The sequence below is a fragment of the Amblyraja radiata genome, unplaced genomic scaffold, assembly GCF_010909765.2.
Source record: "Amblyraja radiata isolate CabotCenter1 unplaced genomic scaffold, sAmbRad1.1.pri S158, whole genome shotgun sequence".
Classification (NCBI taxonomy): Eukaryota; Metazoa; Chordata; class Chondrichthyes; order Rajiformes; family Rajidae; genus Amblyraja; species Amblyraja radiata.
The window spans coordinates 115,420-132,307 of record NW_022630144.1 but is presented as its reverse complement, the minus strand read 5'-3'; the positions used below and the strand labels follow the sequence as shown (position 1 = coordinate 132,307).

Sequence of the window (16,888 nt, the reverse complement as noted above, 5' to 3'; positions counted from 1 at the left end):
GAGGAGGAATTTCTTTAGCCAGAGGGTGGTGAAAGGCCTGGACAGAGTGGATGTGGAGAGGATGTCTCCACTAGTGGGAGATTCTAGGACCAGAGGGCACAGCCTCAGAATTAAAGGACGTACCTTTAGAAAGGAGGAATTTCTTTAGCCAGAGGGTGGTGAAAGGCCTGGACAGAGTGGATGTGGAGAGGATGTTTCCACTGGTCTGGGACCAAAGGGCACAGAACATTTAGAAAGGAGATGAGGAGGAATTTCTTTAGCCAGAGGGTGGTGAATCTGTGGAGTCCATTGCCGCAGACGGCGGTGGAGGCCAAGTCGATGGGTATTTTAAACAGCGGAGATTGACAGGTTCTTGATTAGTAATGGCGTCAAAGGTCACGGAGAAATGGCAGGGGAATGGGGTTGAGAGGAAAAGATAGATCAGCAATGATTGATGGGCCAAAATGGTCTAAATCTGCGCCTATGTCATGCGGTCACGTTCTTATAAGAGCAGGGAGAACTTTAGAACGTAGAACACAGAACAGTTCAGCACAGGAACAGGCCCTTCGGCCCACAATGTCTGTGCTGAACATGATGCCGTTACTTTAATCTATCCCCTATTATTTTATACACTTCCGTATCCACTTCCTAACATTCCTTTGGCAGCACGTTCTAAGCAGCCAACACTCTCTCTATAGAAACATTTGCCCCGCACATCTCCTTTAAGTTAATCTACTTGGTCTGAGTGTGATTTATATCCCTTCATATAAATGTGGCCATTGAAAAGCTTCTTAAAAAGCTGCCAAATATGTCTCCACCACTACCCCCAGCAGCGTGTTCAAGGCAACCACTAAATAAAGCAGCGCAGCGGTAGAGTTGCTGCCTTACAGCACTGAAGCGCCAGAGACCCGTGTTCCATCCCGATCACGGGCGCCCTCTGTACGGAGTTTGTGTGTTCTCCCCGTGTCTGTATGGAGTTTGTTTGTTCTTCCCGTGGCCGCGCAGGTCACGGGGAGAACGTACAAACTCTGTACAGGCAGCACCCGTAGTCAGGATCGAACCCAGGTCTCTGCCTCTGTGAGGCAGCAGCTCTACCCGCTGCGCCACTTTGCCGCCCCAAACTACAAGGCACGAATAAGTAGTGGGTAGTCCCCTCATTATGGGGACCCATGAAAACAGAGGGAATAGGCCTCGGCTTTGGAGAAGTGGAGGGGGGTAAGGTTTATAAGGTGCTGTGAGCAGGTTTCAGCCCCACTTGAGTTTGACTTTGAGTTTAGCTTACTGTCTCATGTACCGAGGTACAGTGAAACACTATTGTTGCATGCTAACCAGTCAGCAGAAAGACAATACATGATTTCATATCTGAGGAAGAACGTGCTGGCGCTGGGGAGGGTCCAGAGGAGGTTTACAAGAATGATCCCGGGGTTAATGTCAGAGGAGCGCTTGAAAAGTAGAATCTTCCCTACTCTCCATTGAGAGTAGGGAAGATTCAAACAAGAGGACATGATTTGAGAATTAAGGGACAGAAGTTTCGGGGTAACATGAGGGGGAACTTCTTTACTCAGAGAGTGGTAGCTGTGTGGAATGAACTTCCAGTGGAAGTGGTGGAGGCAGGTTCGATTTTGTCATTCAAAAATAAATTGGATAGGTATTTAGACGGGAAAGGAATGGAGGGTTATGGTCTGAGTGCAGGTAGATGCGACTAGGTGAGAGTAAGTGTTCGGCACGGACTAGAAGGGCCGAGATAGCCTGTTTCCGTGCTGTAATTGTTATGTTATATATATGAAGGATCTGGACGTGTACTCATTGGGTGGAGCAGATCCTTGAAGCCATAAGCTGAAGATGGCCGAATGACATTAAACCTTGCGCAGTCGTTAACCTACCCATTGTTTAAGAAAGAACTGCAGATGTTGGATAAATCAAAGGTAGACAAATATGTTGAAGAAACTCAGCGGGTGAGGCAGCGTCTATGGAGATTCTTCGGTCTGAAGAAGTGTCTCGACCCGAAACGTCGCCTATTCCTTCTCTCCATAGATGCTGCCTCACCCACTGAGTTTCTCCAGCATTTTTGTCCACATTTAACCTAGCCCACATAACTACCAGAATGGAAGGAATGCTACAGATGGGACAGTTGGTTGGGCTGAGGACACTGCCTTGAGAGGCATCCTGCGGCTGTGATGATTAAATCTCACTGTGAACATCATCTTTTGTGCAAGGGATCACGCCAACTCATTGACTTTTTTCCACACAGGGAGTTGTGAGTCTGTGGAATTCTCCGCCTCAAAGGGCGGTGGAGGACGGTTCTCTGGATACTTTCAAGAGAGAGCTAGATAGGGCTCTTAAAGATAGCGGAGTCGGGGGATATGGGGAGAAGGCAGGAACGGGGTACTGATTGTGGATGATCAGCCATGATCACATTGAATGGCGGTGCTGGCTCGAAGGGCCGAATGGCCTACTCCTGCACCTATTGTCTATTGACTTCAAATTTTGCTTCCCTATCCAATTGGGAATGTTCTTTCAGATGTTTTAGTTTTGTTTTGAAAGAGATACAATGTGGAAACAGACCCTTCTGCATCTGTACGGAGCACGGTTGAGCCGTCACCCGATGTCACAACATCGGAGGCCTGGATCGCCTCAGCGCGGAGGGAGAATAAGGAGGGAAGAGACAAAGACTTTAAGACTTTTGCCTTCCATCACAGTGAGGAGGTGTCTGGTGAACTCACTGTGGTGGATGTTTAATGTGTGTTTTGTTATTTTATTATATGTATGACTGCAAGGCAACAAACTTTCGTTCAGACCGAAAGGTCTGAATGACAATAAAGGATACTTTGACTTTGACCTTTGACTTTGACAAGCACCCATAGTCAGGATTGATCTCGGGTCCCTGGTGCTATGAGGCAGCAGCTCTACCACTGTGCCACCATGCCGCAACATACAGTCAACGAACCTACAAATCTTTGGGATGTGGGAGGAAACTGGACCACCCGGAGGAAACCAGCGTTCACAAATGGATGGATCGCATCCTGCAGCAGCAGTGAACATGGCCACAAACTCAGTACCATGTCTGGCCTTCAGTCAGAGTATTGAATACAGTTCGGAGGCATGTTACAGTTGTACAAAGCGTTGGTGAGTCCACATGCAGAGTATTGCATTCAGTTTTGATCACCCTGTTATAGGAAACATTGTTAAGATGGAGAGGGTGCAGAGAATGTTTTTTGCTGTGGGTGGTGCAGCGGTAGAGTCGCTGCCTAACAGCGCCAGAGACCTGGGTTCAATCCCGACCACCGATACTGTGGAAGGAGATTATATGCAATCCCGTGACCGCGTGGATTTTCCCCACTTACTCCAAATACACACAGGTTTGTAGATTAATAATTGGGTTCAGCAAAGATTTTAAATTGTCCCTAGAGTGTGTAAGATAGTGCTAGTGAACGGGAATCGCTGATCGAAATGGTGGGCCGATGGGCCCCGTTTCTGCACTGTATCTCCAAACTAAACAAAGAAGATTCACAGGGAGACAAAAATGCTGGAGAAACTCAGTGGGTGAGGCAGCATCTATGGAGCGAAGGAATAGGTGACGTTTCGGGTCGAGACCCTTCTTCAGACTGAAGTAGGGTCTCGACCCAGACTGATTCCTGGGATGTCAGGACTTTCATATGAAGAAAGACTGGATAGACTCGGCTTGTACTCGCTAGAATTTAGAAGATTGAGGGGGGGGATCTTATAGAAACTTACAAAATTCTTAAGGGGTTGGACAGGCTAGATGCAGGAAGATTGTTCCCGATGTTGGGGAAGTCCAGAACAAGGGGTCACAGTTTAAGGATAAGGGGGAAATCTTTTAGGACCGAGATGAGGAAAACTTCTTTCACACAGAGAGTGGTGAATCTGTGGAATTCACTCCTGCAGAAGGTAGTTGAGGCCAGTTCATTGGCTATATTTAGGAGGGAGTTAGATGTGGCCCTTGTGGCTAAAGGGATCAGGGGGTATGGAGAGAAGGCAGGTACAGGATACTGAGTTGGATGATCAGCCATGATCATATTGAATGGCGGTGCAGGCTCGAAGGGCCGAATGGCCTACTCCTGCACCTATTTTCTATGTTTCTACGTCACCTATTTATTCCTTCGCTCCATAGATGCTGCCTCACCCGCTGAGTTTCTCCAGCATTTTTGTCTACCTTCGATTTTTCCAGCATCTGCAGTTCCTTCTTAAACAAAAGAAGATTCACAAGGATGTAAGCAGAGCTGGAGGGCTTTATGGAGCTACAGGGAGACTGGGCAGGCTAGGAGCTTTATTGCTTGGAGCGCAGGTGGATGAGGGGTGATATTATAGAGGTGTACAAGATCATGACTGGAATAGATACCACTAGTTTATCTACTTCAACCACCGCCCCCAGCAGTGTTCCAGGCACCCACCACCCTACGTAAAAACTTGCCCCGCATATCATCTTGAAACTTTGCCTTTCTCACCTTAAAACTACAGCTTCTAGGCTTTGATTTTTCTATCCTGGGGGAAAAGACCGTCTAACCTGCTACACGTCCAGTACTTTAGTCAGATGGTGGTGAATCTGTGGAACGCTCTGCCACAGAAGGCTGTGGAGGTCAAGTCAGTGGATAGTTTTAAGGCAGAGATGGATAGATTCTTGATTAGTACAGGCATCAGGGGTTATGGGGAGAAGGCAGGAGAATGGGGTTAGGAGGGAGAGATAGATCAGCCATGATTGAATGGCGGAGTAGACTTGATGGGCCGAATGGCCTAATTCTGCCCCTATCACTTATGACCTTAATTCTGGTTGACAATAGACAATAGGTGCAGGAGGAGGCCATTCGGCCCTTCGAGTCCCAATCAATCCCCTCACCTGGTGTGAGTGAACCCCAGGTAGACAAAAATGCTGGAGAAACTCAGCGGGTGAGGCAGCATCTATGGAGCGAAGGAAATAGACAATGTTTTGGGCCGAAACCCTTCTTCAGACTGAGTGAACCCCATGCAGGTGTGGTTTTACTTAGGGACATTAGTGCATTCGACTGGAGCAAAACACAAAGTGCTGGAGGAACTCGGCGGGTCAGGCAGCGTCTCCGGAGGGAATGGACAGCGACGATTCAGGTCGGGACCCTTCAGCTCATTCTCCTTTGTCTTAACCCCCGATCGATGATGAACTGAGAGCTGGCTGCTCACAAGACGCCCACACATTCATGTTGCAATCTTTATTCTATACATTATATATTTTCATTTCCACTGCAATAAATAGACGTACAATTGCAAACAAATGCCTCTTAACATTTGAGTGTAACAAGTTTCAATAGCAACAACTCCCTTCCCTGTCTGTCTGTTGAACACAGCGATTGGGAGGAAGAGGGGGAAAAAAACATAAAGTGCGTCGGGTCACAAAATGCCGAGTTGATTTTAAGGTAGATTTTAAGGCACCCGTCAATAGGAGCCAACATTAGGTGGACATGTTAAATAAACCGCTTGACAAATTCCACCTGCAGCGTGGTGTGTTCCTGATCGCTGCCTGATGCAGGGGCAACGCACTTCGATGCTAACGCAGTCACCAACCACACTCCCTTGGTAACGGCCGCGTCCCTTCCCAAAACATTACAGTGCCCACATGGTAGCACCAACAGCGACCAAAACTCTGGAGGCAAGCACAGAGCTCAAAGCCCCAGTCACCAATAAACACAGACTACACTGCAGAGGTGGGAGGTTTGAGAGTGCAGTGAGGTGACACAAGCCAGAGACAATGCCCGCCAGATCTCAACTGAAACTGGAGGAACCAGTGCAATGCTCGACAAGACAACAGCTAGCTTGCTCACTGACTCCAGCAATCCTGAATTCTGGCAAAACTCAACTAGGGGGAAAAAAAAAACCTACAGGAAAGTAGTCAGTAAATTTACCCGTGAGTATTAGGTCTGTGATCTAGCGTTAGTCAGGAAAGGACAGACACTGGTATACATTGTTGTCAACACATGCCGTCAGCTAGAACAGTCATTCCCCAACTAGAGAACATCACCAAGTTTGTGTCGAGGCAGCTTTCAACTTGAAGCCTCTTTGGCGTCAAGGTCTCCGTTAAGACTCCTCCCGCATTCAAACGGCTACTGGAGTCGTACCTTCTCTGTCGTGGTCTATCAACATGGCCGGAGACAGGATGAAGAGATCTTGGGGCCAGTCGTTGTCGAACAAGGGCAGGTTTTCTGGGGAGGACGAGGAGTCCAGATCAAGTCCCAGGAAGCAGCGGGTGCGGGTGCAGAGGGTGCAGAAGGGGGGCGTACCGTTGGGCCCCGGTGGAGAAGGCACCATCTCTTTCTGCAGGTAACTCCGAGTGGCACCACTGTGGTGGGCAGGGCGATCCCGGTGCCAGGTGTAGTGAGAAGGGATTGCGGCAATCACCTGAAATAAATCACTTTAGAATCAGATCGCAGAACAGCACGGATGGTAAAACCTCATTGGACTTGATATCATCATCTGCGGTCACCAGAAACGAGTACGACTGTCCTCTCATGGAGGTCACCTGTGCGTGACTTTGTTTAACGTGGGGAGACTGGTGCACAGACAGCCACCCCACGGTCCTCGACAAAGTAACATTAGCAAATTTGCAGATGACACAAAGCTGGGTGGCAGTGTGAACTGTGAGGAGGATGCTATGAGAATGCAGGGTGACTTGGACAGGTTGGGGGAGTGGGCAGATGCATGGCAGATGAGGTTTATTGCGGATAAATGTGAGGTTATCCACTTTGATAACAAAAACAGGAAGGCAGATTACTATCTAAATGGCGTCAAGTTGGGAAAAGGAGAAGTACAACGGGAACTGGGAGTCCTTGTTCATCAGTCTATGAAAGTAAGCATGCAGGTACAGTAGGCAGTGAAGAAAGCGAATGGCATGTTGGCTTTTATTACAAGAGGAATCGAATATAGGAGCAAAGAGGTCCTTCTGCAGTTGTACAGAGCCCTAGTGAAACCACACCTGGAGTATTACGTGCAGTTTTGGTCCCCTAATTTGAGGAAGGACATTCTTGCTATTGAGGGAGTGCAGCTTAGGTTTACAAGGTTAATTCCCAGGATGGCAGGACTGTCATATGCTGAGAGAATGGAGCAGCTGGGCTTGTACACTCTGGAGTTTAGAAGGATGAGAGGGTATCTCATTGGAACATAAGATTGTTAAGGGTTTGGACACGCTAGAGGCAGGAAACATGTTCCCGATGTTGGGGGAGTCCAGAACTAGGGGCCATAGTTTAAGAATAAGGGGTAAGCCAATTAGAACGGAGACGAGGACGAACTTTTTCTCAGAGAGTTGTGAGTCTGTGCAATTCTCTGCCTCAGGGGGTGGTGGAGGCAGGTTCTCTGGATACTTTCAAAAGAGAGCTGGATAGGGCTTAAAGATTGCGGAGTCAGGGGATATGGGGAGAAGGCAGGAACAGGGTGCTGATTTGGGATGATCAGCCATGATCACCTTGAATGGCGGTGCTGGCTCGAAGGGCCGAATGGCCTACTCCTGCACCTATTGTCTAGAAAGGGTCCCGATCCAAAATATCACCTATCCATTTTCTCCACATATGCTACCTAACCCATTGAGTTACTCCAGCACTATTTCTTTTTATAAACCAACATCTAGTTCCTTGGTGAACAAAAAAGCTGGAGAAACTCAGCGGGTGAGGCAGCATCTATGGAGCAAAGGAATAGGTGACGTTTTGGGTCAAGTCTCGGCCCGAAACGTCACCTATTCCTTCGCTCCATAGGTGCTGCCTCACCCGCTGAGTTTCTCCAGCTTTTTTGTCTACCTTCGATTTTTCCAGCATCTGCAGTTCCTTCTTAAACATTTCATCTACAGTTCCTTTGTGGCTACATCCGAAGGCTCACGACCCAAAATGTCACTTATCCATTTTCTCCAGAGATACTCCAGCACTGTGTCCTTATGTGTAAACTGGCATCTGCAGTTCTGTGTTGCGCCAGCCTCGAGCAAGAAAGACTGAAAGTGCTGGGGGAAGGCAGCAGGTCACATTGAAGAAGGGTCCAACCAGAAACATTGTCCGTCCATTTCTCTCCATAGATGCTGCCCGACCTGCTGAGTTGCTCCAGCACTGTGTGTTTAGCTCAGGATTCCACACCAGCGATGATAATCCGCTGCCTGCAATCAATGGGCTCGAGGGGCTACAAGCAATTGCACATAAGGTCATACGTGATAGGGGTAGAATTAGGCCATTCAACCCATCAAGCCTACAAAGCCATTCACTTATGGCTGATTTATCTCTCCCTCCTAACCCCATTCTCTCAATAAACCCTAACACCTAATCAAGAATCTATCTATCTCTGCCTTAAAAAATTAATTGGCCTCAACAGCCTTCTGTGGCAAAGAATTCCACAGATTCACCACCCTCCGACTAAAGAAATCCCTTCTCATCTCCTTCCTAAACGAATGTCTTTTCATTCTGAGTGTGACCTCTAGTCCCAGACTCTCCCACTAGTGGAAACATCCTCCCCACATCCACTCTATCCAAACCTTTCACTATTCTGTACGTTTCAATGAGGTCTCCCCCCCCCCCCCCTCCCCCCCCTCATTCTTCTAAACTCCAGTGAGTACAGGCCCAGCGCCATCAAACGCTCATATGTTAACCCACTTATTCCTGGCATCATTCCTGTAAACCTCCTCTGGAAACTCTCCAGAGCTAGTCCATCCTTCCTCAGTTATGGTGTCCAAAACTGCTTACAATACTCCAAATGCGGCTTTATAGAGCCTCAGCATTACATCCCTGTTTTTTGTATTCTAGCCTTTATCAGATTCGGTAGGGGGCAGCTCAGATTCGGTAGCACTGGCAGCAGCCTGTCGGCATCGTGTCCGTCTTCTTTCAACTTTTTTTATTTAAAAATTTTTTTTTTTTAGTATGTTTAAAAGTGTGTTTTTAATGTTTCTTTGTGCGTTATGTGTGGGGGGTGGTGTGGGTGGGTAAGGGGGAAACCGTTTCGGCCGCCTCTTCCATGGAAAGGCGACTTTTTCAGGTCGCCTCCCCCGTGGCCTAACTGCTAGGATCGGCGCGGACTTTCCCGGAGACGCGCCCGGAGCTTCAGCGGCGGGCGCAGCGTGGACTCTCGGCGCGGAGCGGGTGAGACCTCGCTGGAGGGGAGCGCTCCGTTACGCTGGCCCGCGGCAGCCGGCAGCCTGAAGCCGCAGTCTGCAGAACTCCAGCTGGTGCGGCGTCCACAGCCCGGGATCCCTCGTGGAGGACCCGGGGGGAAGAAGAAGCTTTCACTGCCGGCCCGCGGCCGTCTTCTACCGCGGGCGCGGTATGGACTTACAATCTCCCCTGGAGGGGAGCTTCGACCGCCGGCCCTGCAGACTGCGGTGCTTCCGGCTGCGGCACGGCAGGTACTTTAAAACTTTGACCGCCGGCCTGCACCAGCCTGAAGCCGCAGTCTCTGGTTGGGAAGAGCCGATCCTGGACTCACCTTGACTTTGACTTTGTCCCTTACGATCTGGACGCCCGCAGCAACGGCTGTGGAGGGTGGAGGTCCCGACCACGGGGGAAAATGGAGGAGGACTGGCCAAGCTCTGTGCCTTCCACCACAGTGATGAATGCTGTGGTGGATGTTTGTGTACAATTTCTATTGTGGTTGTGTTCTTTATTACTGTACCGCTGCTGGCAACCCAAATACCACCGACCTTGGTTGTGTGGCAATTAAATTATATCAAATTATATCATCTTGAAATAAATGCTGGCATTGCGTTTGCTTTCCTTACTACAGATTCGACCGGCAAATTAACTTTTTAGGAATCCCGCACCAGCACTCCCAAGTCCCTTTGCACCTCTGATTTCTGGATTCTCTCCCCATTTAGAAAAAAGACTACGCCTTTAATCCTACCACCAAAATGCATCTCCACACTTTGCTACGCTGTATTCCATCTGCCACTTCTCTGCCCACTCTCCCGACCTGTCCAAGTCCTTCTGCAGGGTCCCTGCTCTCTCTACACTACCTGCCCTTCCACCTATTTTCGTGTTATCCACAAACCTGGCCACGGAGCCCTCAATCCCCTCGGCCGAATCATCAATTCATACCGGCTGCGGCGACCGTTGCCGACGTCAGCAGCTCACCTGCTCGCAGCAGTGGCGGCTCACGGCTGCCCTGTAGTTCATCTGAGCCCAAAGGTCGAGCCGGAGTTTGAGGAAATTGGGGACCAGCTTCCGCCAGTTCTCGCCGAGCGCCCACGGGAAGATTTCGTACTTGTACTGCTCCTCATCCTCTTCCATGTCGTTCGCCAGGTACCTGCGGGAGAGAGCGGATTACAACGGGCTGCTGACGTTTCAGAGGGGCACATGTTCATAGGTTCTAGGAGCAGAATTAGGTCACTGAATGAGTAAAAGGCCTGTCCCACTGGGGCGACCTAATCCGCGAGTTTGCCCTCGACTCATGCTCGCAGCATGGTCGACACGAGGTCGGAGGTGTTCGTAACTCTCCTTCATGCTCAAGAGTGGTCTCCGCGTACTCAAGGCCTCAGTTTTTTTCAACATGTTAAAAAATGCCCGCAGGTAAAAAAAGGTCGCCATGGGAAAAATCGATACGTTTTTTAGTCTAAGGTAATCGAGCGTAATCAAAGGTAATCGTAGATAGTCTTCATCATAGTTGAAGGGAGGTCGACTTCACTCTCCACTATTCGGTATCCAATTTTCCCGAAGTTAGTCGAGCTAGTCTTCAACATAGTCGAAGGAGGTTGAAGGAGGTCTTCTACATAGTTGAAGGAGGTCTTCAACATGACAGTTTTTCAAACTCTTCTAAACTCGCCAATTAGGCCCCCCAAGTGGGTGAATACTTTATTGTCAGGTCACAGTGAGATTTTTTGACAAAGTATCCTGCGCCAGACCCACCCACCCACCCACTCCCCCATGGCGGCCCACCCCCACGTTAGGTCCTCCTTTTCTCTGTACCTCGGTGTAAGTGACAATTATAAACCGGTCCCTAAAATGGCGGACCTGCCTCTGCAATGGGAGCCGAGCTCCACCTGCCAGCGCTCACACATTGTGTACTTACAGCGCCACAAAGAAGTTCATCCTCGAGTATTCACTTGTGTGAAGGACTGCCCGTTTGAAGTAAGTCAGGACCATGGCCATCAAATACTGAAAGAGAACAGGGCTGTCAGATATTGAGTGCAGGAAAGAATTGCAGATGCTGGTTTAAATCAGACAGACACAAAATGCTGGAGTAACTCAGCGGGACAGGCAGCATCTCTGGAGAGAAGGAATGGGTGACGTTTCGGGTATGAAGGGTCTCGACCCAAAACGTCACCCATTCCTTCTCTCCAGAGATGCTGCCTGTCCGGCTGGGTTACTCCAACATTTTGTGTCTATCTTCGGCCAGAACTGACCTCTTCCCTATATTCTTAATGAACTATTAGATTTACTAACAATTACCTTGTCTGCAATTCTACAGCAACTGTCCATCCACAGGAAGTCCTGAATCACCTCATCATCTGCAAGTGACAGCGGTGTGGTTAGAGTACAACAGTAATCGCTGATCAACAGAGATTTGATGCAGAACATTAAACCTGTTAGATGACCCACGGGGAACATCAATCAACACCCACCTCTGAGTGCCAGACTTCAGAAGAGTAAGAATCCAGAGCAACAAACACCAACGTGCGTGATGGTGGCACAGCGGTAGAGTTGCTGCCTTACAGAGCCAGAGACCAGGGTTCGATCCAGACCACAGGTGCTGTGTATACGGAGTTTGTACATTCTCCCAGTGACCTACATGGGTTTTCCCCAAAGACTCTTTGGTTCCCCCCCCCCACACTCCAAAGACGTACAGGTTTGTAGGTTAATTGTCCCTAGTGTGTGTAGGGTCGTGTCAATGTGCAGGGATCGGTGGTCAGTGTGGACTCGGTGGGATGAAGGGCCTGTTTCCGCGCTGTATCTCTAAACTAAACTAAAATTGAGAGAAATAAGGAATTGACCCAACATACCAAGCAGCTTAAGGAAGGCGTCCAACTCTTGGTGTTTTATTACAAACGGAGGCTCTTTTGAGAGTTTTGACATCTTGCTGCCTTCCCCTTCACCCCTCTCCTGCAACCTCTGCTTCCGAGGCACCAAATCCCGGCTCTGACGCGACAATTTCGAAACACCTGGCTTCACCTGGATGGTGACCGAGGAGTGATTCTGTGCGCGGGTCTGGTGGTGCCTCATGATGGTAAACGAAGGCAGTCAGGGGTGGTCTGTGAGGAAGAGAAGCGACATCAGGTCACGATTGCAATTTTGAGCCAAAGCGATACAGTGTGCAAACAGGCCCTTCGGTCCAACACTAGTCCCATCTGCCCGTGTTTGGTCCATATCCCTCCAAACCTGTCCTATCCAAGTACCTGTCCAACTGCTTCTTGAACATTGGGATAGTCCTAGCCTCAACTACCACCTCTGGCAGCTCGTTCCATACACCCACCACCCTTTGTGTGAAAAGGTTACCCCCTCAGATTCCTATTAAATCTTTTTCCCTTCACCTTAAACCTATGTCCTCTGGTCCCCGATTCACCTACTCTGGGCATCTCCCCGATCTATACCTCTCATGATTTTGTACATCTCTATAAGATCACCCCTCATCCTCCTGCACTCCAGGGAATAGAGTTCCTTCCTACTCAACCTCCCCCTGTAGCTCAGACCCTCTAGTTCTGGCAACATCCTCGTAAATCTTCTCTGTACCCTTTCCAGCTTGACAACATCTTTCCTGTAACCCAGAATTAAACACAATACTCTAAATGCCGTCTCACCACCGTCTTATACAACGGCAACATGACCTCCCAACTTCCATACTCAATACTCTGACTGATGAAGGCCAAGAACCAGGCACCCGCACTCCTAGATCAATCCGCTCTACCACACTCCCCAGAGGCCTACCATTCACTGTGTCGGTCCTGCCCATGTTAGACTTCTCAAAATGCAATACCTGACAATTCTCTATTAAATTCCATCAACCATTCCTCAGCCCACCTGACCAACCGACCAATGTTTCACAACCAACATTTCACTATTTGTAACTCAGCTACAGTTACAGCTCCTTCGTTCAGCAAAGCAAAGTGTAGACTATGTGGAAAGCACCAAGCGTTGAAGGAATTCAGTGGGTTAGGCAGCATTTGTGAAGGGAATGGACAGACAAAAGTGAAACAGTACAGCGAGTCCATGGGAAGGAACTGCAGATGCTGGTTTAAACCGAAGATAGACAAAAAGCTGGAGTAACTCAATGGATCAGAGCATCTCTGGAGCAAAGGCATAGGTGACGTTTCAGGTCTGGACCCTTCTTCAGACGGAGAGTCAGGGGAAAAAAAGGTATAACTCGTTATCAACTACCCCTCAGCCGCATTTCCTTGATCATCATCTGCTTTCCAGGTGCGGCAGAGGTTCACCTGCACCTCCTCCAACCTCATCTATTGCATCGCTGCTCTAGGTGTCAGCTGCTCTACATCGGTGAGACCAAGCATAGGCTTGGCGATCGCTTCGCCCAACACCTCCCCTCAGTTCGCAATAACCAGCCTGATCTCCCGGTGGTTCAGCACTTCAACTCCCCCTCCCATTCCCAATCCGACCTTTCTGTCCTGGGCCTCCTCCATGGCCAGAGTGAGGACCACCGTAAATTGGAGCAGCACCTCATATTTCGCTTGGGCAGTCTGCACCCCAGCGATATGATCATTGACTTCTCTAATTTCAGGCAGTCCCTACTTTCCCCTCCCCTTCTCAGCTCTCCCTCAGCCCACTGGCCCCTTCTCTTTCTTTCTTCTCCCCCACCCACCCTCACATCAGTCTGAAGAAGGGTTTCGACCCGAAACTTCGCCTATTTCCTTCGCTCCACAGATGCTGCCTCACTCGCTGAGTTTCTCCAGTATTTTTGTCTACCTTCAATTTTCCAGCATCTGCAGTTCATTCATAAACATTTTGTCTGCTTTGATCTGTTCTTTTCACACCTTACATGCTCTTTGCACGCTTCAAAATCTCTAATTTCCCTTTCCCCTGACTCTCAGTCTGAAGCAGAGTCCCGACCCGAAAAGTCACCCATTCCTTCTCTCCAGAGATACTGCCTGACCCGCTGAGTTACTGCGGCATTTTGTGGTTGTTTTCGGTGTAAAACAGCATTTGCAGTTCCTTCCTACACAGCGAGGCAGTTTTTTACTGTAGGGGGAGAAAGTTGGAAAAGTTGGAAAAGAGAGGCGGGGGTGCCTGGTAAGTGATAGGTGGATACAGGAAAGGTGGGATAGATTGTAGATGGGTGGAGTAAGGGACAAAACTGGAGTCAAAAGGGCGGCAGATAAAACATAATAGATAAACGCCAGATAAATGTAAAGTCATAGGGAGTGACATAAATGGAAGGGGAGCAGGGCAGGGGGGAAAATAGGGGCACGATAATGGGAAAATTGCCAGCACAAAGGAGAGGGAAGGGAACAAAAGGCAGAGGATAGGAAGAGGATGTTTAAGAAGGAACTGCAGATGTTGGAAAATCAAAGGTAGACAAAAAATGCTGGATAAACACAGCGGGCGAGGCAGCATCTATGGAGCGAAGGAAACAGGCAACGTTTCGGGTCAAAATGAAGAGGAAGCAGGGTTCTACTCAGTTGAAGGATTTTGTACACCTCTATAAGATCGCCCCTCATCCTCCTGCGCTCCAAGGAATAGAGACCCAGCCTGTTCAACCTCTCCCTGTAGCTCACACCCTCTAGTCCTGGCTACATCCTCGTAAATCCTAGTCTGAAGAAGGGTCTCGACCCCAGTCCTTCTCTCCAGACGTGCTGCCTGTCCCTCTGAGTTACTCCAGCTTTTAAATCAGCACCTGTAAATCTTGCCCCAGTCCACTCAGCCCCTGCAAGATTTTGCAGCATCTGGTGCATTTTTTTTTGCTTTGGGTAATAAACCCCCCTGGTGGAAATGGGACAAAGCTGCTTTCTTTCTCCCCCTGTCTCTCTCTGTCTCACTCACTCACTGTGAGGAAGGTGCAGTGGGACCTACACAGTCTCCACACAAGGTATGAGCACCTCCACCCCGCATCCCACAGCATCAGCACCCATTCTCCTTCCCTTCCCTCCTCATTGTCCATCCTCCATCAATGCCCCCTGGCTCGGCCTGGCTTGGCTTGGCATGTAGGCCGCGGGCGGGCTGGACGCCCTCATCGCCATCAGCTGACGGCCGCTCTCACCTGAAGGAGGGGAAGGCGGGAGGCACGTGCCGCACCTGGACCCTTCCCCCCCCCCCCCGCCCTTAATACTGGCTGCGTCACAGCCCCTCCCCCCTCCCTCCCCAGCGCCCCGCCCCCTGACGTCATCGCCCCACCACTCACGCGTCACCGCCCCTAACCACGCCCCCTAGGAGTGCGACCCGCCCCTATTTTACGTCATCGCCCCGCCTCTATGTCCACCACTCACGCGTCACCGCCCCTAACCACGCCCCCTAGGAGTGCGACCCGCCCCTATTTTACGTCATCGCCCCGCCTCTACGCCCATCACTCACGCGTCACCGCCCCTAACTACGCCCCCTAGAAGAGCGCCCCGCCCCTACTCATACGTCATCGCCCCGCCTCTACGTCCACCACTCACGCGTCAACGCCCTTAACCACGCCCCCTAGCAGGGCGGCCCGCCCCTATTTTACGTCATCGCCCCGCCTCTATGTCCACCACTCACGCGTCACCGCCCCCTAACTACGCTCCCTAGAAGGGCGCCCCGCCCCTACTCATACGTCATCGCCCCGCCTCCACGTCCACCACTCCACCAGGAGGGCGCCCCGCCCCCTACTCGTACGTCATCGCCCCGCCCCCCACGCCTCTACGTCACTGTTCCTCCCCGCCCACACGTCACGTCTGAAGAAGGATCTCGTCGCCTATTTCCTTCAGTTTCTCCAGCATTTTTGTCCACCGACCCTCCCCGTCCTCACGTCACGGACCCAGCACCCGCCCCCCCCAAGGGGGCGCTCCGACCCTACTCTTACGTCATCGCCCCGCCCCCACGCCATCGCCCCGCCCCTGCGTCACCGACACGTCAACGACCCTCCCCGCCCTCACGTCACGGACCCAGCCCCCGCCCCCCAAGGGGGCGCTCCGCCCCTACTCTTACGTCTTCGCCCCGCCCCCACGCCATCGCCCCGCCCCTGCGTTATCGACACGTCAACGACCCTCCCCGCCCTCGCGTCACGTCACGGACCCAGCCCCGCCCCTCCCACACCACGCGTAACCCCCTTCACCCCTCCAACCCAACCCGTGGGCCTTGGCGTGGCGTCGTTGCCTAGGAAACCGGCTTGGGGCGAATGCCCTGATTATTTGTTCGTATTTTAAAAAATAGTGTCGTTTGCAACGTTTTTTATTTGTTGTTTAGTTGTATTTCGGGGGCGGGGGGGGGGGGAGGGTTGAAGGGGTGTTAATGTTAATGTTGTTCTGAAAGCAACGAGGTGTGATCGGATTGGTCCAAGTACTCACACGTCCGCGGCTGCTGATTGGTGGGGAGACCACGTGGGGATGGGACGGGGCGGCATTGATTGGCCGGGCCGGCCGCCGGAGGGGGGGCTGCCGATTGGTGGGGCGGCCGAGAGGGTTGTCGTTGATTGGCCGGCCGGGCACGGGGCGGCGGTGATTGGCCGGGGCAGGAGACGGATGCTGATTGGTGGGGAGCCCACGTGGGGTATTGAGCGGCATTGATTGGCCGGGCGGGGCGGGGGGCGTCGGTGATTGGCCGGGCACGAGGCGGCGGTGATTGGCCGGGCCTGGAGACGGAAGCTGATTGGTGGTGATCCCACGTGGGGTACTGAGTGGCGTTGATTGGCCGGGACAACCGGGGGGCGGCGTTGATTGGCGGAGACTGCCGGTGCACCGAGCGGCGGTGATTGGCCGGGGCTAACGACGGATGTTGATTGGTGGGGTCCGGCGGGGCGGGGCGGCGTTGATTGGCCGGGCCGGCCTGTGGGCGGG

At 51.1% G+C, this 16,888-nt stretch overlaps 1 protein-coding gene across 3 annotated transcripts; it reads right to left on the bottom strand.

The window, feature by feature from the left end:
• Positions 1-5,162: 5,162 nt before the first annotated feature.
• LOC116969345 (speedy protein 1-A-like) lies at positions 5,163-15,208 on the bottom strand. 3 transcript variants are annotated; one of them, XM_033016209.1, is made up of 6 exons: positions 14,913-15,181; positions 11,924-12,172; positions 11,373-11,431; positions 10,993-11,078; positions 10,059-10,230; positions 5,163-6,363 (listed from the first exon to the last, which is right to left on the bottom strand). In XM_033016209.1, the coding sequence occupies exons 2-6, from the start codon at positions 12,141-12,143 to the stop codon at positions 6,061-6,063; spliced, it is 840 nt and encodes a 279-aa protein (XP_032872100.1). In that variant the 5' UTR covers positions 12,144-12,172; positions 14,913-15,181; the 3' UTR covers positions 5,163-6,060. The 3 variants fall into 3 exon arrangements, with proteins under 3 accessions (XP_032872100.1, XP_032872098.1, XP_032872099.1); XM_033016207.1 differs by having other exon boundaries at positions 5,166-6,363; positions 15,130-15,208; XM_033016208.1 differs by having other exon boundaries at positions 5,169-6,363; positions 14,917-15,119.
• Positions 15,209-16,888: the final 1,680 nt, after the last annotated feature.